At 34.5% G+C, this 23493-nt stretch overlaps 1 protein-coding gene across 6 annotated transcripts in view; it reads right to left on the reverse strand.

Moving 5' to 3' along the window:
• Positions 1 to 23493, reverse strand: part of KIF27 (kinesin family member 27) — a 141793-nt gene that overhangs the window by 93325 nt on the left and 24975 nt on the right. For 5 of the 6 annotated variants that reach the window (XR_008913590.1, XM_007498905.3, XM_007498904.3 and 2 more), the window contains exons 5-9: positions 20104 to 20247; positions 14456 to 14662; positions 12200 to 12369; positions 10125 to 10303; positions 1663 to 1818 (exon numbers count right to left, since the gene is read on the reverse strand). Coding sequence is in view for 5 of the 6 variants with exons in the window: in XM_007498905.3 (XP_007498967.2) it covers positions 1663 to 1818; positions 10125 to 10303; positions 12200 to 12369; positions 14456 to 14662; positions 20104 to 20247 (856 nt within the window). In the remaining variant the exon portion in view is untranslated. The remainder of the gene's footprint in view (positions 1 to 1662; positions 1819 to 10124; positions 10304 to 12199; positions 12370 to 14455; positions 14663 to 20103; positions 20248 to 23493) is intronic. The other variant, XM_007498906.3, reaches the window with a different exon arrangement.

Genomic DNA, 23493 nt, shown 5'->3' on the forward strand with positions numbered 1-23493 from the left:
CATTTGAAATAAAAGGTCTAGAATATTAATATAAACAATAAAAAAGACAGGAGTGATAAGTGATACACACTCTGTTTCTAGACTTCAAAGTATATAATAAAAAGCAATAAGCAGAGAAGTATTCTGGTTAAAAGATAGAAAAAGTCTATCAATGGAACAGAATAAATGAGTAAAGACTCAGAAATAATCACAGTATATGGCAAATCCATAAGCGTAAACTTATTAGAAAGAATGCCTATGCTATGAAAACAATTAGTTTTAACTGGATAGATTTTTGACCGAAATTACATTTAAGCCACTATATACAACAATAAATTCAAAATGGAAATGTGACCTAAATATAAAAAGGTTGCATCATCAAAGAAAAGGTATTAGAGAAGAAAAGATGATGGTATTTTTCACAATTATGGGTGGGGAAAATTCTTAAACAAGGCAAAGAGGTCATCATAAAAGAGAAAATATACAATTTTAACTTAGAGAAAATGGAAAACCTTTTATATAAACAAAATCAGTAAGACTAGAACAAAAAGAAGAATTGCTGAGTAAGGAAGAAAATTCCAGTGTGAGGAATATGTCTAATAAAAGTTTGATATCTTGGAAATATTGAGAACTGACAAAAATATATCAAACTGGGAGGCAGGCTAGGTGGCTCAGTGCATCAAGAGCCAGGCCCACAGATAGGAGATCCTGGGTTCAAGTCTGGCCTTAGACACTTCCTAGCTGTCCTGGGCAAGTCATTTAACCCCCATTGCCTAGCCCTTACTGATCTCCTTTCATGCGTGTACATGTGCACATACACACATCCAGACCAAAAACCATTCTGTAATTAATACACAAGTGGTTAAAGCATCTTCAAAAGAAGAAGTTTAAACTTTCAAAAACTATAAGGGAAAAGCAAATAAAAACAACTAGACTTTTATCTCACATTAAACTGTCAAATATAATTAAAAAAATGTAAAAAGGTTTTGAGATGATTGGCTCATAGTTCACTATGTTGAGGTGTAAATTAATCCAAATATTCTGGGAAATGATTTGGAATTATGAAAAAGGTAGCTAAAATGTTCATATCCTTTTGACTCTATAATTCCACAACTAAACATGCATCTCAAAAAGGTTTAGGATAGAAGGAAAGGTTCTACATTTGCAAAGATAGTCTGGCTTAAGAATTTATGGTGTATGATCATTATGGGATAGTATTATGTTATAAGAAAGAATAAATATGAAGAATTCAAAAAAATACTTATTGGAACTGATGCAGAGTGAAGCAATAGAACCAAGTAATAACATACATGGTGACTAAAAGAAGGCAAATAAAAAGTACACAAAAAGGCAGCTGACCTATATGATCCATTGTAATGACCAGTTCCAGTCCCAGAGAACAGAAGATAAGCCATATCTTCTCTCTCCTGTCATTAGAAAGTTGGGAGATCACAGGTGTACAATGTTGTATCCTCTGACAGGGTCCCTGAGGGAGTTATTTTACTTCATTACAGAGAGATATTTATTGCAATGTGTGAGGAACACTGATTTTTTTAAAATGCTATATTCTACTGTGTTGGATCATAATGAGGCTACAGTATGTATCGAAAAGGCAAAAGTAGTGTTGTAATGTTAATAACAAAAATATTGTTGCATATGAGCTGGCTTACAAGAAACCATTACCTGTTTTAATTAATTCTTTAATGAGTTCTTCCTTCATCTTGATATTGATTGTAAGTTCTCTCATTTTTTGCTTAGCTTCTGTGAGTCTGAGTTCTGAATTCTTCAATTTTTGCATGTTTAATACTTGACTTTCCTGGAGACTTTCAACCTTTATACCTTAAACATAAAAGAAGCAAAACTTAATTCAAACAAACATTTATTAAGCACCAAGACATTGCAAAGCACAGTACTAAGTGCTAGGACTACAAAAAGGAAAAATAACATGATCTCTGCCTTCAAAGAGTTCAAAGGGGTATGAAGCATAAAAAATAAATATAGTATATGACAGAATATAATTAGGACAATAAAGGAAAGATAAGAATTACTATAAGAAAATCTGAGGAAGAAGAGATTATACTAGGCAGGAGGAAGTAGGGAGGTTTCATGAGGGGAGGCAACAAGCTGAGTTAAGAAAGGGATACAATCCCAGGCATGAGGAATGGGATGCTGCATGAACACAGTAAGCCAAGAGACAGCGCTGATACCATCACTGCCATTGGATATAGAATATAATATGGAATATTATGATCCATTGAATATAATAATGAAACAGCTAATAATCTAATTTGACAAGAACTTAAGAGTACATTGCCAAGATAAGGAGCTCTGTATATTGTGATCTCCTATAAGTAATGAGGAATTACTGAAGTTTCTTGAGCAGGAAAGTAATATGGTTAAAATTTATGTATTAGTAGTAGCATGATTTTAGGATAGCTAGGTGGCCCAGTGTTTAAAGTTCTGAGCCTGAAGTCCGAAAGACTCATCTTTCTGTAGTTGTGTGACCCTAAAGCAAGTCACTTAATCCTATTTGCCTCAGTTTCCTCCATTGTAAAATGAGCTGGAGAAGAAAATTACAAACCACTCTAATATCTTTGCCAAGAAAACCCAAATAGAATTCACAAAGTGTCTGACATGGCTGAAAAACAACTGAACAACAAAATGTTATTTTATCATCTGTATAAAGGAAGGAATGTAGAAGGAAGAGGCAGGTTGACCAGTAGGAAGGCTATTATGATGTTCCCAGTGAGAGGAGATGAGAGCCTCAATAAAGATGGTGACTGAAGAAAAAGAGGCTAGATGTAAGAAATATACATATAGACACAAAAATACCTGTTAACTGGTTGGATACAGAAAATGGATACAGAAATGATGAAATAGTTAATGATGACTCAGAGGTTTCCATCTGGCCCAGTAGAGAGATAGTGGTTCCATCAACAGAAGAAGAAAAGTTAGAAGAAAGGGCATGTTTAGAGGAAAAAAAATGAGTTCCATTTAGGATATAAATCTGGAGTGCCAGCAGGCCATCCCGAAGGAAATATTCAACAAGAAGCTGAAGACATAGGGCTAAATCTCAAGGAAATACTGAGTTCAATATAAATTTGGCAGTTATCTGCATGGAAGTAATAAGTGAAAACAAGATCATCAAGGGAGAGATTATAGAGAGAAGCAGAGCTTTGGAGGTTGATCAAGTGTTAGAGAAAGATACTAACAATGGAGGCAGCAAAAGAATGGTCAGACAGGTAGGAAAGAGTCCTAGTAGACAGCAGTATCACTTTTAGGAGAAGGAAGAAAATCCAGAAGGAAGGGGTGGTTCTGCAACTGTGCTCTCCAAGATCACAATAATCTCTTTAACTGCTAAATCAAATAGATTCTTTAGTCTCCATCCTATTTAAAACTCTTTGAAGGATCTGACCCTGTCCAACCAACTAGATGCTTTCTTCTCCCTTGGTTTCTATGACCTTGCTCTCTGTCTTGTTCCTCCTATTGGACTTGCTCCTTCTCCTGACTAGAAAGTGTGGATGTCTTCCAAAGCTCTGTCCTGAGCCCTACTCTCTTCTTTAAGAAATAGCTTCAGCTCCCATGACTTCAATTATCATCTCTACATAACTTCCCAAAATCTCTATATTTAAATGTGATATAAATTCTAAACTCTAGTCTACTCTTAACTGCCTTCCTAAATATTTCACCATCCTCTAAACTCAACAACCAGTATGGAGTTCATCCATCCATCCATCCCTCAAACTTCCCTCTTTGAGCTGAAGTATCACTATCCTCCTAGTTAACGTGAGTTCATAACTCAACTAGAGGTCAAAGTTGACTCTTCTTTCTCCCTCTGTCCCCATAGCCAATCAATCACCAAGTCTTATCTCTACTTCTACAACATCTCTTGCAGACATTTCTTTCTCTCAATTCACATGGCCATTCCTCTAATGTCCTCAACTCCTGTCATCTAGATTACTACAATAGCTTGCTGATTGGTCACACTAGTCCTCTTCTCTTGAATTTATCCTCTACATAACTGCCAAATAATTATTTAAAACACAATTCTGATGTCTTCCCTACTTTCACTACTCAAAAATCTTCTTTAGCCTAACATTTAAAAACCTCCACAATTTGGCACCAATCTACCTTTATAGATTAAATTAGATGAGCATATTTAGGCTGAAGAAGAGAAGAGTATTTGAAAGGGGAGTAAGAGAGTAGAACATGTCAGCTGTCTTCAAGTATTTAAAGAGCTGTTATATGAATGAAGGATTTGATTTATTCTCTGGGCCCCAGGAGGCAGAACCAGGAGTAAATGCATAGAAATTTCAAATAGGTAAAATATACTCTTTCTTTTTTTAACCTTTATATTCCATTTTAGGATCAATACTGTGTATTGGTTCCCAGGCAGAAGAGTGGTAAGGGCTAAGCAATGGGGATTAATTTGCCCAGGGCCACACAGCTAGGAAGTATCTGAGGTTAGATTTGAATTCAGGACCTCCTTATTTCTAGGTCTGGCTCTCAATCCACTACCCCCATATTCTTGATTTAAGGGAAATCTTTCTAACAATTAGAGAGGTTAAAAAATTGAATGGGTTTGCCTCAAAAAGTGGTGAGTTTCCCTTCTTTACAAATCTTCAAGCAAAGGAGGGTATGACCATTTGTAGGATATGTTATAATATAGATTCCTTTCGTTTATGTGTTAGACTATTACTATTTGGCTGCTGAGGCCCCCACTACCAATGCTCAAACTGTAATTCTGTAATTTCAGATTGCTCTGCTTCATAAATATATTCTGTGTCCTAGTCAAATAGGGTCTACTACTATATTAACTTTTCCCTGAATTCCCTCTGTCACCTCCTATCTCTGTATCTGTACACAAACTGTTTGTTCCTCATTGCCTGACTACATTCTCTTCTCTTCTTTACCTCTTAGAATTCCTTTCCTCTTTCTGAGGCTCATCCCAGTGTTAGTGCCTCCATCTCTTTCACTTCAGTCATCCTTATATGATCCTTACTTGGGTATACTATGTATCCCTCCCCAGATGGCTGTTTAGAAACAATGGTTTTCAAACTTTTTAGACTACATACTCCATGAGTAAAAAATTTCTAATTACACAAAATAGAAATTAAATATAAAAATAGATATTAAAAAAGGATGGGGTTAAAGATGGAATAATATTTTATTCTAGACTCAATAGGGAGCCAGTGGAATCTACTAAACAGAAGAGCTGACATAGTTAAGACTTGCCCTTTTGAAGCTTGGCAGGTCTGTAAAGAATGGGAGAGGAGAGACCTGAGGCAGGCAGAACTGTGGGAGGCTACTACAGGCAGACTAGAAGAGAGAACCCATGGAGGAGATGTTGGAGAGAGAACAAGGACAAGCTTAGGCACCTGATAAGGGGAGTGAGAAGCTGAGGAGTGAGAAGCTGAGGTTTGCAAACTTGTGTGACTAGATAGATAATGATGCCTTCAACAGAAATAGGCATGTTTAGAAGCAGTATGAGGAGAAAAAAATATATCCATCCATGCCTTCTTATCTTCTAATTGTCTTTTCTGTCCAGTAAAATGAAGGGTTACTTATGAGCCTCTACTGGGACCTGCAGATGCTGCAGCTATGAGGTCATGGCAGGAAAGGAAATTGTTGTTGCCACAAGTGGAAGGCCTAAAGGCTGGCCAATAGTGTAGAGGGGACCCAGTAGACAGAATAGAATAGTGCTATGGGGGCAGTGGGTGAAATAAGACTTATCATCTCCATACTCTCATTGGTTGATCATAAATTCTCTGGAAGGGGTGTCAAGCCACACTTGTCCATCTCTACTCCTTGTCTCCCAATATTCTATCAACTCCACTTTTGAGAAACCATAGCCCTAGCAGAACATAAGGAATTGCTTTCTCTAACACCTACAAAATGCCTTTCATATAGTGGACTCAATAAATGTTTAATTCAATTCAACTTTTCAATAGTGCAAAAAATTTTAAGGAGGATAATGAATGAGAAAAAGGCCATCAGATTTAGCATTTAAGAAAGCATTGTCACTAGGAGAGAATATATGAATGCAAAAAAAGTATTATGGCTAAATCAGGAAATAACTAGTAGTTTAGTATTAGCATAGTCTCTTGCACTAGTAGGTGCTTAACAAATGTTTGAATTAGTCCAATTTGATAAGAAAACTATAGTGTGCAAGAAGGGAAATGATATGAAAAAAGTCAGAAAATATAGGTCCAAGCTAGATTATAAAAAATAATTAATTCTAGATCAAGGAGTTGTATTTTATCCTCTAGTCCAGGGGTCCCCAAACTTTTTACAAAGGGGGCCAGTTCACTGTCCCTCAGACTGTTGGGAGGGCAGGACAATAAAAAAAAACTATGAACAAATCTGTATACTACTGTCTGGGATAGCGGAGGCTGCAGTGCTGGCTGTGAGGGGCCTGTCACACCTTGCACAGGCCCATCATCACTGCCACCACTATACCAGGCAGCAGTATACAGTGCGGAATCCCCTCCCTCAAATCACTGCTCACCATGCTGACATCTTCCATTGTGCAGCCACATAATCTTTTGTGCAGCACCTTGTTCTCATTCAGTTACTCTCAGAACAAGGCACCACACAAAGAATTATTTCACTAGAAGTAGTACTATACATGAGCACCACCACATACAGTGCTCCTCTCACTGACCATCAATGAAAGAGGTGCCCCTTCCGGAAGTGTGGTGGGGGCCGGATAAATGGCCTCAGGAGGCCACATGTGGCTCATGGGCCTAGTTTGGGGACCCTTGCTTTAGTCAATTAGGAACCAATAGAAGTCATAAATCACAAAGAGGGGGGTTTGTAGCCAGAAGACCTAGGGTTTATAATTCTTACTCTATCACTGACTTGCTGGTGATCTTAAACAAATCGCTTTATCTCTCTGGTCTCATTTTCCACATTTATAAAACTGAGAGGTTGAGATAAATGGCCTCAGACAATCCTTTCTGGTTCTAGATCTTTGATCTTGTCATCCTAAGAACTATAAATGTTTTTGAGCAGAAAGAGTGATGTAATAAAACATATACATTCAACTGACTACTCTATTAAAGGTGGATGGGATATACAATTGTCTTTTCTTTTAGTCCACAGCTAAATTCAAATCATTTTGGTGTAAAGATTAAAATTAATATTCAATACTCCAAGTATTATTTTAATACTACTTATTAAAATCAACTTAGATCAAAGGGTAAATGACACCAGAGAAAGAAAAGGCTGCTCCCTTCCTCCACACCAGTCTAAACCAGAGAGAGCCTGTGCCCAGAAAAATGGAAACTCCAAACCTCCATCAACATAAGGAGACACACAAACAGGAAAAGGAAAAGGAGATTGTGGGAAATGTAGTGAGGGATACACATTCTAAATAATACATTGATAAAAGGCAAAGGAGTAACTGAACTAAGGAGGGGCAGCAGTATGAAGGAGGAAGAAGAACATAGATGTGAGATGATACTGTGGAGAGAAAAATCATCAGAATTTTGCACCAGATGAAATAAAGGAGTTGACACAGAGGAGAAAGCCAAAGATGGCTAAAGTTTTGAGCCTAAGTGACTGAAATCTGGTGATGTCATCAACAAAAATGAGGAAGTTTAGATTAGCAAGTTTAACTAATTTGAAATAAGAGCATTTGCCTAAAATATTTTAAATTATGAACTAAACTACTGCATCCAGGCTCTCAGAGCTTATATAATATTTCAAGGTATAATTATTAGTGCTAGATCAGAACTAAAAGGAAAAAGAAATCCAGGGGGGGAAATTAAGGCAAAGATAAGAAAGGAAAGAAGAAATATGTAAAAATAGTCATTTTTAGGAGGTTAGTCTATGTTAAATGTATTTAGCTTTGCAGAAGGCAAGGGACTATTCATACTGAACATCTAATACATTTCCTAAAGCATCTTGAAAGGCAATGAATTTAATTCAATAACAAGTTCAAGTATTCTGTTTAAAACAGAAGTGGATATTTTAGTAGAGAAGAAAAATATATGATGGACAATGGGCTCAGTTCCCTTCCTCCATAATTCTGAAGCAATAAGGCATAACAGAAAGTAAGTGTGCTAGACTTGGAGTGAGAGAGACCTAAACTAGAGTACTCACCCCAGACACCCACTGGCTCTGATACCATGGGCAAGTCACTCAGTGGGGAAGAGTCTATTTCCTTATGTATGAGATAGAGATAATAATACTTGTTCTATCAATCTCACTAGGTCCTTGTCAGGATTCTGAAAAGCTTAAAAGTATTTTGTATATATATATATATATATATATGTATGTATGTATGTATATACATATATATGTTCTTATTTTACTTTACCCCATGGAACGAACATAAAAATAACCTTCTACTTTTCTCTTCCTTTATAAATTAGAATCATTGTGCAGTTTTCCTATTTAAAACAATGTTTACTTCTCCATCATGAGCACTCCTTGAGAGCTGGAAAGAAATCCCTCCATGGGCCTACCAGAATGTAATATTAAAAATGTTCAGCTTCCCACATTCTAAGATATCACTCACTACTCCATTCTTTTAAATTTTATTGCACCATGACCATATCTGAAAATAGCTTTCTAGTCTCTCTCCTCTCTCGTATCTAGCTCATCCTTCAAAGAGCTCCCAAATTAATCTTCCTCAGGCACAGGTCTCATCATGTCCCCTCCAACTTTGCATGAACTATAGGGGTGGTTTTAAAATCAAATAGAAATGGATCTCTGAATGTGCATAATGACTTAGAAAACCTCAAATTATTTTTACTTGTTTTATTAAATATTTTGCAATTACATTTTAATCTGGTTTCAGCTGCCCCATTTAAAGAGTTTTGCAGGCCATTGAAGTTGATACTGCTGGACTAGAGGACAAAATGCAAATTCTTTTGCTAGTCATTCCTTCACAGTCTATCTCTCACCTATCTTTTCTAGCCTTATTTCACCCTATTCTCCTTCCCACACTTCATGTTCAAACTAAACTGGACTATTTAACTATTAGCTTGTCCCCCAATTTTTCTGAAGTATTTTAGGCTTTTCTCCATACCCAAAAGGCAACTCATTTCTTATTTTCTCCTACTGAAATTCTCTCCTTTATGGCACCAACTCATGTACCATCTATTCAATAAAAGCTTTCCTGATTCCCTCTCATTTGCCCCTATAGCTGAAAGTGATTTCTTCTTCCTTGAATTTTTAAAAAGTATTTTGTTGGATTCTCTCCATTGCTTCTATGACATTCTATCTTGTATAATACTTATTTGTATTAATATCATATCTTCATTATACTAAGATTCTGGAGAGCAAGGATTAGGTTATTTTTCTTCTTTATATTCCCAGCACAGTACCTGATATTTTGTGCTGTTTAATAAATTTTCATTGAGTAGAATTTTGAAATGTATTGAAAATTTCATACTCCAAACAGAAATTAACATTAATGTCATTTTGATATTGTACATAGACATTATAACAAGTCCCACAATAGATGATCAAAAAGTATTTTACAACCAATTTAATATATCACATAGCTAAATATGGGCACTGAATCAATATTAAAAGCATTGCCATAAAGTACTAAATCAAGTTGAGTATAGAGATGCAGACATATAGTTTTAATGAAGATCTAATCTCTGATCAAGATAAATTATTTCATTGCTGTTAAATTATAGGAGTATTCTATAAGGCAGTGATATGGCATTTATTCAACAAGTGTTAATTAACCACCTACTAAGTACATTGCCCTGAGGAGGTCTGACAAAGATAAGCATAGTACTGCTATCCCTGCCCACAAAGGAGTTTGTGAACTAGCATAAAAATATCAAGACAGTGGAAGAGCTGAAGCAAAGTGCTTTAGAAACACATGTTCTGTTAAGCGATTACAACCACAGAAGATCCAAGGATAAATTAATCTGTTTGTAGAAATTCCTCCTCTGAGAGATTTGAACTTAGAGGGATTTTGACCTCTGCTGTCATATAAATTATCCCAGGGAAAAAATGATCTGATCAGTGGCAAAAAGAGGTAACAGAAGAATGAAGAGGAGCCTTTATATTTCCCTTTTCTAATGGCCTTATAGAATTCCTACTTTCTATCAGTGCTTCATAAACTAGAGATGAAAGATTTTTAAAAGCATAGCATCAATTGTAAATGCCATCATTACCTGATAAACTTTCTGTAGGTTGTGAGCCTTCATTCTGCAAACCTGACTGCTGTTTTTGATTCGGAACATCACTCAGATCCAGAAGGGAACAAATAGAGGTCGGCTTTCGAATCCACCTGAGATTTCTAGGTGCTCTAAAATAAGTTGAAGAACAAATCCACCTGAGATTTCTAGGTGCTCTAAAATAAGTTGAAGAACAAAGATAACTATAACTTTACCTTGTTAATTAATACTGGTTTGCCTCCAAAATTAGTTCTCTTATTAGGAGATGTTAGCTTAAAGAGAAGATTTAACTTGATATTATTATTCTTCCAATAAAAAAAGATTACTCCATGGTTGAATTGTTAGGATTCACCAGTAATGCTACTACCCTAATGGCATCAAGAAAGTGATCTTCTATGCTCCCTATCCCCTCTTCCAAAAATAAATAATTGTCCACCAGTCTTGGGTTAATCAATAATTGATCAACCAAAAATCAACAAGTATTTATGAAATACCTACTATGTGCCAGTCACCAGGACTAGGTTATGGGAATACAGACAAAAAAATAACAGTGTTGATCCTGATAAGATGGAATCTCATTCACCTTAATTTGTAGTTACAGTCCTATTAACTAAGCCTTCTTCCCCAACTTCTCCCCCCAAATTCCACATAGCTAATGAACATCATTATTTATTACTACATATTTAGCACTGTGTGCAATAGGAAAGTTGGGAAGTTTACAATTTTAATCATATGGAGATGGTCCTCTTAAAACAAAACAATTATACAAAAACCCAGCCTCCAGTAAGAATAATAACAGTACCAAGAAAAATAAGGGAGGAAAAAAACCCAGCAGCTTTCCATTTTGAAAATAAAGAGAATACATATGTCTGAATAAATTGAATCTCTGGAATTAAGATAAGGGACCTTTGATAACAAAAGGATCAAATAAATAAACAAAGCTAAATAAAACTGCTCCTCCTCCCAGGATTAAGACATAAAAACCAAAGTAATAATATTGGCCAGGTCTATATAGGACAATATAAAAATTGATCATTAAATTAAAATGTATACAGGGTAACAATGCTACCTCAGAATCTCTGCATTAGTGAAGCAGTCCCTTAAAATTATTGTAGTTCAATGTACCTGATAAGAGGTAACAGAATTACACTAAAAAAGCCATTTATATCGAGATTAAATTTTTGAAATTACATATTGTGAGTATTTCTAAACATCTACATGAAAATGAAAATGCCAATAGGCAACTGGATTTTAGGGATGATGTACAATCATTATCATTATAGTCACCCATAATTTTTGACAAACTATGAAAAAATTTTTCCTCCATAGTGCTAAAAAGTAAAAGCACTAGGTAGGTAGTAACTTAAAAAAAAAAAAAACTTTTACCATTTGTGTTGGTATCAATTCTAAGATAGAAGAGTGGGAAGAGAACTGGGGTTAAATTACTTGCTCAGGGTCAAATAACTAGTAAGTTTAGCTGAGGCCAGATTTGAACCAAGTCCTCCTGACTCCAGGTCTGGCACTCTATCCACTGTGCTACCTACCTATCTACCTCTGAGATAATGGCTTTTCAACAAAGGAAATAAGTTACTTCATTATAGTTTTAATGAAAAAATAAGAAGGTACTATCCCCTTTGTGATCAGCATTTTGACATTCCTTTGCTGTGTTTGTCAAGGATAACAAGCCATATGGAAATGAAAAAAGTTTTAGAAACCACCTACAAAATGATCCGTAGGTTATAAAACCTTAGTTTTAAAAAAGGAAAGTGAAATTCCATCCCATTTACAGATATGATCCTCAGGAGATTTTCTTATTTTAGATTCTCATGAAAACTGATAGCTTGAATTCATTTATATACCAATGCACAACAAATGCATTATATACAAGACTTTGTACTGAACCAGCTTTCAGCAGTTTAAAACTGCAAAAAATTTTTTCTGAGCCATTTTTATTAGTATTTATCAACATTTGAAAGAACCCACTACACAAAAAACCCTATTACATTTAAGAAAAATATTATTTGCATATATTTTAGATGTAATATTACTATTAAATTATATTTTTATTATACCGATATCCAGGTTTCTCTTGATTTTCTGTATCTTCTTCATCACTGTTATCAGAAAACTCGCAATGAAGGACTTCATCTTGTTCTTCTATGTGACCCAATAGCATTTGACTTCGGGTTCGAAATCCGGCTACCACTCGATCAAGTGAATACATAGGAGGGCTTGTGTGGACCTTTTAAGTGATTCACCCACCACCCCCAACAACAAATAAGTTAGTATAAGCTCACTTGTACTTGTTTAGTAATATTTAGTAGGTATTATCATATTTCCATTATTATAGGTATCTTGTCCAAGGTCCTATAAGTTTGCACTTTTCTTGTGGTATTAGAATATTTCTTCAATGGAATGACTGTTGAATTATTTTTTAAGATTTACTCATTTTAAAAACTTATCTTACTGTTATTTTTGTTGTTTGTGTTTAGCTCAATTGTTAAATTGTTTTCTAAACAGGTTTATTACCAAGGGAGAAGCATCTCTGTTAATATATCCACTTCCTTGTTTTCCTCAATATGAATATATTAAACATGATTTGATTTTAAATTAAAGGCAACACATAAGGAATGTCAGTAGCAGAAAATAACAATTAGCCAATTCAAAATTTGCATATGTTAATATTGTGATGGACACTAATTATTTACAGTTTTATACATACATATACATACACTTCTATGAAAACAAATAAGCTTTATATATATAGTTATATATACATAACTATATATAGTTATATATATAGTTAATCAAAAAAGAAAAATTCTAAAGTAAAATTGACAAAAGAAATATATGATAATACATGGCTTTGACTATCAATTGGGCATGAATACTATGCAAATATTATTTTGGAAAACTAACAGGAACAGATTTTAGGGCTAGAAAGAATATTAGAGACCATTTAGTAGGCCTAAAACTTATGTGACTTGCCAACGGACATGAAGTTAATAAGTGTCAGGATGGAATTTTATGTCAGGTCCACTGACTCTAAAACTTTTTTCTTTCTACTTTATCCACATAGGATTAAAAAATTCCATATAAATGTAAGGCAATTCCATCTCAATCTAATGTGGTGAAAGTGTGTGTGTGTGTTGGGGGGGGAACCACAAGCACAGGGCCTGAAGTGATCTGAAAATGGAATAGCAGGGAACAAATTTTTATCCATTGCAACTCAGGGGTATTAAATCTAAAAAATTCTTTTAGATATTTTTTAAATTTCTATTTTCTGCCAAAAAATTCCTACAAGATGTAAATCTATTTAAACTTTAAAGCATGATCTGTTAATAGTCAACATTAATATAGCCCTTTAAAGTTTGCAGTGTTTTAGATGCATTAACCTAATTTGAAAGTCTATCATACAAAGTAAAATACTAGAGGGTGTATAAGCAATAACTAGGAAACATTCTGTAACAAAGGCACGTAAGGGGGCTGACATATCCAGGTTCAATACCACTACTGTATATGATTATATATATTTTGGCATATCTCTGAGTTCCATTAATGTAGGCATTCCTTCTGTGTTATGAACAAAATCATCTTAAATATTTGGAACAGAAGTTTTCCCTACCAAAAAGAACACTGCTGCCTTTGGTAATAGTAGGGTAATAACCCTACTAAAAGAAATCATTCCTAGGTTTGGTATCCCCAATAAAATTTACTAAGATCAGGGGACTCACTTCACAAATCGTGCAGGAAGTGTACAAAAATCTAGGAATAGAAGGGAACTATCAAACTGTTTACCACCCCAAAAGTGCCAGCCAAGTAGAAAGATTGGACAGAGAAGTGAAGACACTAGTGGGAAAGCTCTGTATAGAAATTCACCTAAAATGGACAGAACTTCTACCATTAGTGTTATTTCACTTGAGAACAAAGCTGAGTGGAGATTTGCACATCTCTCCATATGCAACTCATCTTATGCAACTCTTATCCCTGTTCTAATACTGACCCTTGACAGAGAATCTACCAAGCTTGCTACCAGGTTTTTGTTTTTCCTTTTACATTTATATGTATTAGGGTAGTACAAGGATTGTTATCCCCCACTATCAGTATATGACCAGCCTCACTTTATGTTCCAGTCATATACTTGTTGATTTCTTATCGCATTTTTTGCACATAAGGAATATGTATACATCTGTAATATACATGCATAAATGAATATATTTTATATGTGTTAAGAAACATGTATGAAAAGACATGTGCATGTATATATGTGCATATTATATACAACCCAGGAAATGAGGTAAAGGATAAGAAGTATATTCAGACTTTACCTTTCGGGCATCTGGCCATGTTGGGATGTAAACATAGTGTCCAAAACTGTTATCAAGTGGAACAGTATATGGCCTCTTTTCTGATATCTTGGTATCTGGTCCATCTCCACAAGTTCCCTTGGATACCGAGGCTATGGACATGTTAAGCTTCATCAGTTCTTCATTTAGTTGGTTAACTAGAAGTTGCTGTTCCACTATTTTATCATTCTTTTGTGAGGAAAAGAAAAAATATTTTAAATGTCAAAAACACACATATGGTGAATAAATTTGTTTTATATTCATTAAAAAGGCTAGTTTTAGTTAAGCTCATATCTGCGTTCTGACATTCTCCTGGGTAGGAAAGAATGAATATAACCTGAAGGTGGGCAGGAAAATATCTATTAAAAAGAAAAAAAAAGAACCTCTAAAGAATAATCCCTGAGTTATTCTGAAAAGTAATCACATCTCATATGAATACAAAGAATACACCTGGATTGCTTCAGGATTGTCCAAGTATTCCAACTACAGTGAAAAGAGTAATGGGTTGACAATGTCCATAAAAATATCCAAAATGAGTGGGAAAAAGAATAATAAAAGACTGAAATATAAGAAAATTCAGAAGATGGAAGAAAGACATAGAGCAAAAATAGCAGCATCAGAGATTTGAAGTTGTTAGAGTAGGATCAAGAAATAATGTCAACAGACATGGACCCCAGGTCTTCAAGAGCTAAATGACAGAAAGATTCTCCAGTCTGGGCTGAGGAAGAAAAACCACCACCCAATATTCTCAATACTTTATCTTCCGGAGAACATTGTACACAGAGACTAATACACTGTGGTATAATCGAACGTAATGGACTTCTCCATTAGTGGCGGTGTAATGTCCCTGAACAATCTGCAGGGATCTAGGAGAAAAAAACACTATTCATCAGCAAAGCATAAACTATGGGAGTGGAGACACCGAGGAAAAGCAACTGCCTGAATACAGCGGTTGAGGGGACATGGCAGAGGAGAGACTCTAAATGAACACTCTAATGCAAATATTATCAACATAGCAATGGGTTCAAATCAAGAAAACATGTAATGCCCAGTGGATTTAGGCATCGGCTATGGAGGGTGGGGGGGAGGAAAAGAAAATGATCTATGTCTTTAATGAATAATGCTTGGAAATGATCAAATAAAATATAATAAAAAAATACTTTATCTTCCTTGAAACTGCAGGTATTAGAAATCACTACACAGTGTGAAGCATGGAAGCTGAGTCTTTTAACTTTAATAGGTCCTAAAAATATCTTATATCTCATACTAAAGGTATAACCTTCAATTAGTTACCATGACATACCAATGAGTCTTATAACTTTATGATCATCTGTTTCTCAACATCATTAAGGTTTGTAGAATCCTAAGAGTTGGGAAGGATCTTGGAGGACACCTTTAAAATGAAATGCTTAGACTAGGTAATAACCCTTCTGAGATTCTTTCTAGTGCTAAAACTACTATTAAAATTTTTCAGCTTTTGGGATGCCAAGATAGCAGAATAGAGGAAGTACTATAGCCTAGTTCTTTCCCAACATTCCCCTCCAAACATTTTTAAAACAATGCTTCAAAATGAATAGAAGAAAAATTGGGAAATGAGACTAATGCAAGAAAGCTATGAAAAGAGAATTAACAGCTTCACAAAAGAGGTGTAGAAAATACTGAAAAAAATAATACCTTTAAAAGAAAAACTAGCCAAATGGGAAAAGAGGTACAAAAGCTTACTGAAAAAAATACCTTAAAAATTAGAACTGGGTCAGAGGAAGCTGATGACTCCATTAGAAGTAATTTTTTAAAAGTTAGAATTTAAAAATAAAATAAAATATGAAATATCGCATTAGAAAAATAATTGATTTGGAAAACTAGATCAAGGACAGATAATTTAAGATTACTGGATCTACCCAAAAGTCTTAATCAAAAAAAGGGGCCAGCCAACATATTTCAAGAAATTATTGGTGAAAACTGCCCAAATATTTTAGAACCAGACAACAAAAGAGAAACTGAAAAAAAAATTCTCTCTTGAAAAAACCCCAAAAGGAAAACTCCCACAAATATTATAGCTAAATTCTAAAGCTCCCAGGCAAAGGAGAGAATACTCCAAATAGCCAGAAAGAGACCACTCAAATACTATGGAGATTACAATCAGAATCATACAAGATTTAGCAGGTACCATGCTAAAAAAAAAAAGTAGAAGGCTTGAAATATGATATTCCAGAAGGAAAAGGAGCAAGGATTACAAACAAGAATAATCTGCCCAGTAAAACTTCAGGGGGGAAAATGAATATTCAGTGAAAGATGACTTTCAAGCATTCTTGATGAAAACATGAATGGGAAATCTGAAAATCAATCATAATATTTGAGAAACATAAGGTAAACACAAAAGAGAAATCATAAGGGGTTAAATTGCTTAAATTCCTGTACAAGAAGATACATCTAACTCATAAGAATTTTATCACTGGTAGGGAAGTTAGAAGGAGTCTATAGATAGACAGAGGGGCACATGTGTTAGTCAATTATGTTGGAATGATCTAAAAAAATAGAGGGGTGAGAAAAAGGGATGGACTGGGAGAAGGGAAAAGGGAGAGGTACCACACACACACACACACACACACACACACACACACACACACACACACACAAATTGAGTTGGGTATAAAAATCTACTTCAGGGGGCAGCTGGGTAGCTCAGTGGATTGAGAGCCAGGCCTAGAGACGGGAGGTCCTAGGTTCAAATCTGGCTTTAGCCACTTCCTAACTGTGTGACCCTGGGCAAGTCACTTGACCCTTGCCTAGCCCTTACCACTCCTTCTGCCTTGGAGCCAATACACAGTATTGACTCCAAGAAGGAAGGTAAGGGTTTAAAAAAAAATCTACTTTACCCAAAAGGGAAGTGGGAGGGAAAGATAAGAGAAGGGCTAAGGGGTGATAAGAGGAAGGATAGCTTTAGGGAGACAGGGGTCAGAAGCAAAATAGACTTTTGGGGGCAGGGTAAAAAAAGAGAAAGATAAACAGAAGAATTTAAGATATATGGAAATCATAATTATGAATGTGAATGGGACAAACTTGCCTATAAAACAGAAGTGGATAGCAGAATGTGTTAGAAACCAGGATCCATCAATATACTATCTACAAAAAACACACTTGAAACAGAAAGTCTGTAAAGTTAAGATAGGGGTCTGAAATTAGAATCTATTATGCTTCAGTTGAAGTTTAAAAAGGCAGGGATTAGCAATCATAATCTCAGACAAGGCAAAAGCAAAAACAGACCTAATATAGGCAAACTACAACTTGCTAAAAGTAAGGAGACAATTAAATTATATCAGTACTAAAAATATATTCTTCTAATGACATGACAACTAAATTCTTAAAGGAAAAGTTAAATGAGTTACAGGAGAAAATAGTAAAGTAAAACTATATACTAAGTTGGGGGACCTCAATTTTCTTGTCTCAGAGCTAGATAAATATGATCATAAAATAAAGAAAAGTGAAGGAGAATTTAGAAAAGTTAAAACTATGATAGACCTATGGAAAAAATTAAATAGGTACAGAAAGAACTGACCATGTATTAAGAGTTTTAAAACTTCATAAACAAATGCAGAAAATCAGAAATACTAGATGCATTCTTTTCAGATCATAATGCAATAAAATTATATTCAATCAATAAAGTGCCATCAAAGATAGATTAAAAATTAATTGGAAACTAAATAATCTAAATCTATCATGGGGTTTTGAGATATGGAAAGCAAGGAGAAGGAGCTGGAAAAAAGAACCTCTCTAATAATTATACAATACTAGATTTAATAATATACAATATTACATAGTAGCTATCTATATTATTCTGCCACTTGTCTATAAATTCCTTGAGAAAAGTAAACTGTCTCTTATTTAAGTTTTTCATCTCAGCTGGCATATTGCTCAGCATCCAATAAGCACTTAATAAACATTTAATCAAAATGTCTATTATAGAAATGTAAATCAATTATCATTCTAAAAAATAAAACTACTATCTATTACACGGCTAGGCATAAGACAAAGACCTAATTGTGATGAATAAAGTTAAGATCCATCACCCCTTTCCCCAACTGCCTTTTCTGAAATCTACCCTGCCCTTGTTGCTATTCATACTTTAAATTAATACTAAGTCTATCTCTCCTAGGGATATATGCACTTTAAATCATATCTCTACCTGTAAAATGAAAGGTTTTGTCTCCTATTAAAAGAATTACAGGCATCAAAAATCATAGAATAAGACCCAGAAAGAAAAGAGGTAGGAGTTGGTTGCCCCAGAAATATTTCACAAATTACACCTATGTGAAAGGTTAGCCAAAATGTACCCATATTTAATCAGGAGAAAGGGAATTTTCAAAATGAGAGTAAAATAAAATATGAGGGAAATAAGAGAATATTTTTAAAAGAAAAAAATGACTAGCTGAATTGGTTGTTTTTATTTCTAATATGCCTTTTAAACTCAGGGAAGAAAGAAAAAAGTATTCAAAGTACCACTAAGATGGGCCTATCACATTGGAGGTATGAAAATGTGGGTCAAGTTGGTTTTAAAGCACCATTAAAATTTTTTTTAAATACTCCAACTTAAAAAATTAAAAATAAAATATCCCAACGTTAGCCAGCTTTACCCAACTTTTTGCATTTAACTCTACTTGTGTTTTGATTTAATTTAACTCATTTAATTCTAGGTTTAGAATTCTTCAAACCCTGTGTGTTTTCTGAAGATAAGTTATTAAAGAGATATTGAGTTGGGACATTAATTAATGCATTGCTGGTGGAGTTGTGAATTGATCCAACCATTCTGGAGGGCAATTTGGAACTATGCCCAAAGGGCGCTAAAAGACTGTCTGCCCTTTGATCCAGCCATAGCACTGCTGGGTTTGTACCCCAAAGAGATAATAAGGAAAAAGACTTATACAAGAATATTCATAGCTGCGCTCTTTGTGGTGGCCAAAAATTGGAAAATGAGGGGATGCCCTTCAATTGGGGAATGGCTAAACAAATTGTGGTATATATTGGTGATGGAACACTATTGTGCTCAAAGGAATAATAAAGTGGAGGAATTGATGCAGAGCGAGAGGAGCAGAACCAGGAAAACATTGTACAAAGAGACTGACAAACTGTGGTACAATCTAATGTAATGGACTTCTCCATTAGTGACAATGCAATGACCCTGAACTTGGAGGGATCTATGAGAAAGAACATTATCCACATTCAGAGGAAACACTGCGGGAGTAAAAACATCAAAGAAAAACAACTGCTTGAATACATGAATCAAAGGGATATGGTTGGGGATGTTGACTCTAAATGATCATCCTAGTGCAAACATCAACAACATGGAAATAGGTTCTGATCAAGGACACAAGTAATACCCAATGAAATTGCACATTGGCTGCGGGAAGGGTGGGTGGAGGGGAAGGAGGGAAATAAAGTGAGTATTGTAACCAAAAAAAAAAAGAAAATAAATTAAATTAAATTAATTTTTTTAAAAAAGAAAGAGATGTTGCATTGAAATCATTAACCTAAGACCATTATCCTTATAGCTTACCTTTACAGTCATCTTCTCATATAAGAATTATGTTTAGTTATGTGTTTTTCTCAACTAAATTGGAAGGATGAAGTCATACCTGTAACCTATTCACTTTTTGTGCCTCTTTCAAAGATACCAAATGGTCTTTGTTTTCCTGTGTCATTGTTTGCATTTGATGCTGTAAATCCTTCAACTCCAGTTCCTTCTGATTGAACACTACTTCATCAGCAGCTAGAGCACACTAGAGGAAAGCAATTAATACACATTCAGTTACAATATTGTAAAAGAAAGAAAAAGTTTACATTAGTAAGAAAAGACTAACTCTTCCAGACATCAGGCCTTCAACCCTTGTTCTCAAAACCTCACTAACAGTTCTTCCTGCAGGCCCTGCTCAACTCTATACTACCCTTAAAAAAACTTGAAAATATTTAACCCTAGTATAAGGTGTGACAGGAAGGCAGCCTCATTATTGAAGCCTAGGGATTCAAGGGCCACATTACCTTGAGCAATGAGGCATTGTCTTTTAACTTGAAAAAGAATTTGGGTTAAAAAATTTAAAAATCTTCAAGACTATTTTTCCCTGCATTCCTTTTCTTAGCAATTAAACATTAATTAATTAATTTTCAATGGGACTTCTAAGATTAGAGCAAAAACTTTATAAATATAAATTATTCATTTTACAAATAGATTTACTATCAGTGATACAAAATCAACATCCTTTAAATAAGAAGTTCTCTTGGCATATAAAAATATTAGCTATAAAAATCCTCATGCATGCATAGCTCTTCAAGAGGCAGTACAGAATAGTAGAAAGGGTATCCTTCTAAGAATTAGCAAATTGGAGTTCTGGTCCTAGATCTTAACCAATTAGCTTTGTAACCTTAGATATCAATTTACTTCAATAGACTACTGTTTCCTAATATACAAAATAAGGGAATTAGACTAGATCAAGGTCCCCTTTCAGTTCTGAAATTCTATGATCCATTGAATAATATCATAAAATAAAATACAACTATAATTTATAACATGAATAGTTAGTATTTCCATGTATAGGCAATTTTACAAAGTGCTTTCCTCAAAACAATCTGGTGAGGGGAGTGGTACAACTATTATTCTCATCTTAGAAATGAGGAACTCCAGTTTTGTAATCCCAGGGCCATCAGGCTTCTGAAGAAGGATTAGAATGCAGACCTTCCTTTCCAGGGCTCTATCTCCTACATTATGTTCTAAAAGAGTATTCTATATTGTTAAAAGTCACAAATATGCTTTTAAAAAACTAACAATAAAGAATGAATGAAGTCCTAAATACATAAAAGCTATTAATTCAACTTAATTTTAACACCTCCATCTATTTATTAACAGGTTTAAAGTATTTGATCTTCTGATTCTATATATTTTTCCATTTTTGATACTATATATCATATACTGATATTTTGTTTAATTTCTTTTTAATTAAAGGACATTTCATTTTAGAATGCCTTTAGATATACATAACCCTTGATTTTCTATAAATTGCAGGCAACATGCCTTAGAGATATAGAAAAGAAAAAGACTAATAAGCTCACAAACTCTTTTCCAATTAGAGTACCTTAGTAATCTAATGTGAACTAAAAGGCTCTAACACATTCTGCAGTTTCTATTAGCCATTCTCATCAATAGTATCTAAATCCCTATCATCTGCTGGAATCATACTTCCTTTAAAATTCTCATCTCAGAAGGAAAATTTTATAGTAATCCAAGTCAGATTTCTGATGATTGCTAACAAAGTTATAAGTATCAGGAATGTGCAGAATTAAGGAATAAAGAAATAACCACTGTAATGCTAGAAACCACTCCCAGCTCACTAGGCAGCAACTCACAGGAACTACCTCATTTTACCAAAGAATCCTTTGCCTGGTGTCTGATGTCTGAGTCTCAAAGATAAGAAAGCAGCTGTTCTCTTCTCTTGTCTCAACATTTTCCTTGCCTACAAGTCTTCTCAGGTTATCCTGTAGCTTTATCAAGCTACCAATCTAGTAATTCTTAGGATAGGTTCAATGTTTTTGGATAAGTGCTAATTTGATATATCTAAAAAGTATCAGAAGGTTAATTGGGAGGAATAAGAGGAAAAACAAAAAATAAAAAAGGGAGGGGAAAGGAATAAAATGGAGTAGCAAATAAATGCATATTGTATAAAACTAAAAAGTAACCTTAGGTAACTCAGGCCCAGCTTAAAATGTAACTCTTCTATGACATCTTTCCTAATCCCCCAATTAGCATCAATCCTATTCAACCTCACAAAGCATTTGGTGTCTCCCTCTGCTGTGAAATCATCATGTTTTTTATTTTGTTGTTTGTATCTGTCATAGCTTCCTGCTATATTGTAAACTCAGAGGAAAATAAATTTTACCTTAAACTTACCCAATTTTTGTAGCTCTCCCACGACTTAGCAAAGTTCTTTATTGGGGTGGGAGATGAATTTAATAAATTTTTCTTAAAATTGAAGATGCTCCAGTTTTTCTACAACTATTCCTAAATTTTGGATACAAATAGTGAATGGAGAGCAAGTTTAACTATAGGTGGAGAAAGAAAGTGACTCTTCCCACTTTGGAAATGAACTTTATAAAGGACTTTAGGTTGTACCCTTTCAGAAGCATAAAGAAAAGAAATTATTTTTCACCTATATGTATATTCCAAATTCACTACTTCTGTGCTCTAATAAGTCTCCTTTTCCCTTCTGACTATGAAAGGGGTTCAATCTCCCTTGGCTTTTGGCCTGGTTAAGGCCAAGTAATATTTCTGTTCAAAAGTCTATATGATAGCCATAGGATAAATCAGAATTTACTACAATAAATTATAATTTTAAAAATCCAAACAATGCTGCAGATTTATTTAAGAACCAGAGACATAGCATTTAAGACTATTTTGGGGAGACAAGACCTGTGGTTTCATTGGTGGGTATAAAAGGCCCTGAATAAGAATCTTTCTCTAATGAACATTGGCCTTCTCTCTAATTCAATAGTTTTGCAGAACTGCTGGGGCACTCTCAGGTGAAGGGCCTGCCAGGGCCAGGCTGTGCCAAAGCTAATTCAGCTCATGGCTTCCTAGCTTCCAAGACAGTACTGTATCTGCAATGTCACCTTGCCTCTCTTATTGAAGACAATGCTATGTTTAAATATAATAAGATTTGCCAAGAGAATATAGCGTTCTCTCAAGTATGTAATTATATATGGCTAAAATAATGAATTTTTTTAATATTTTCTACTATTAAAAAGATTTAATTATGGAATGAGGAAGCTTTTTTTAAAGGATCATTTGGCCCTGGGTAGAGTTAAAGGTAGGTGGGAGAGGAACACACTTCCTTGCCGGTCACCCAAGTTTAAAAAAAAAAGGCAACCTAATTCTGGGGTATTTTTAAGATGACAAAATTATTTTTAATATGTCACTTAGTTGCTCTATGAATTAAGCACAAAGTAATAAAACTCTTCAATAAATAAAAATAATAAAT

The sequence above is a fragment of the Monodelphis domestica genome, chromosome 7 (assembly GCF_027887165.1).
Source record: "Monodelphis domestica isolate mMonDom1 chromosome 7, mMonDom1.pri, whole genome shotgun sequence".
NCBI classification, from domain to species: Eukaryota; Metazoa; Chordata; class Mammalia; order Didelphimorphia; family Didelphidae; genus Monodelphis; species Monodelphis domestica.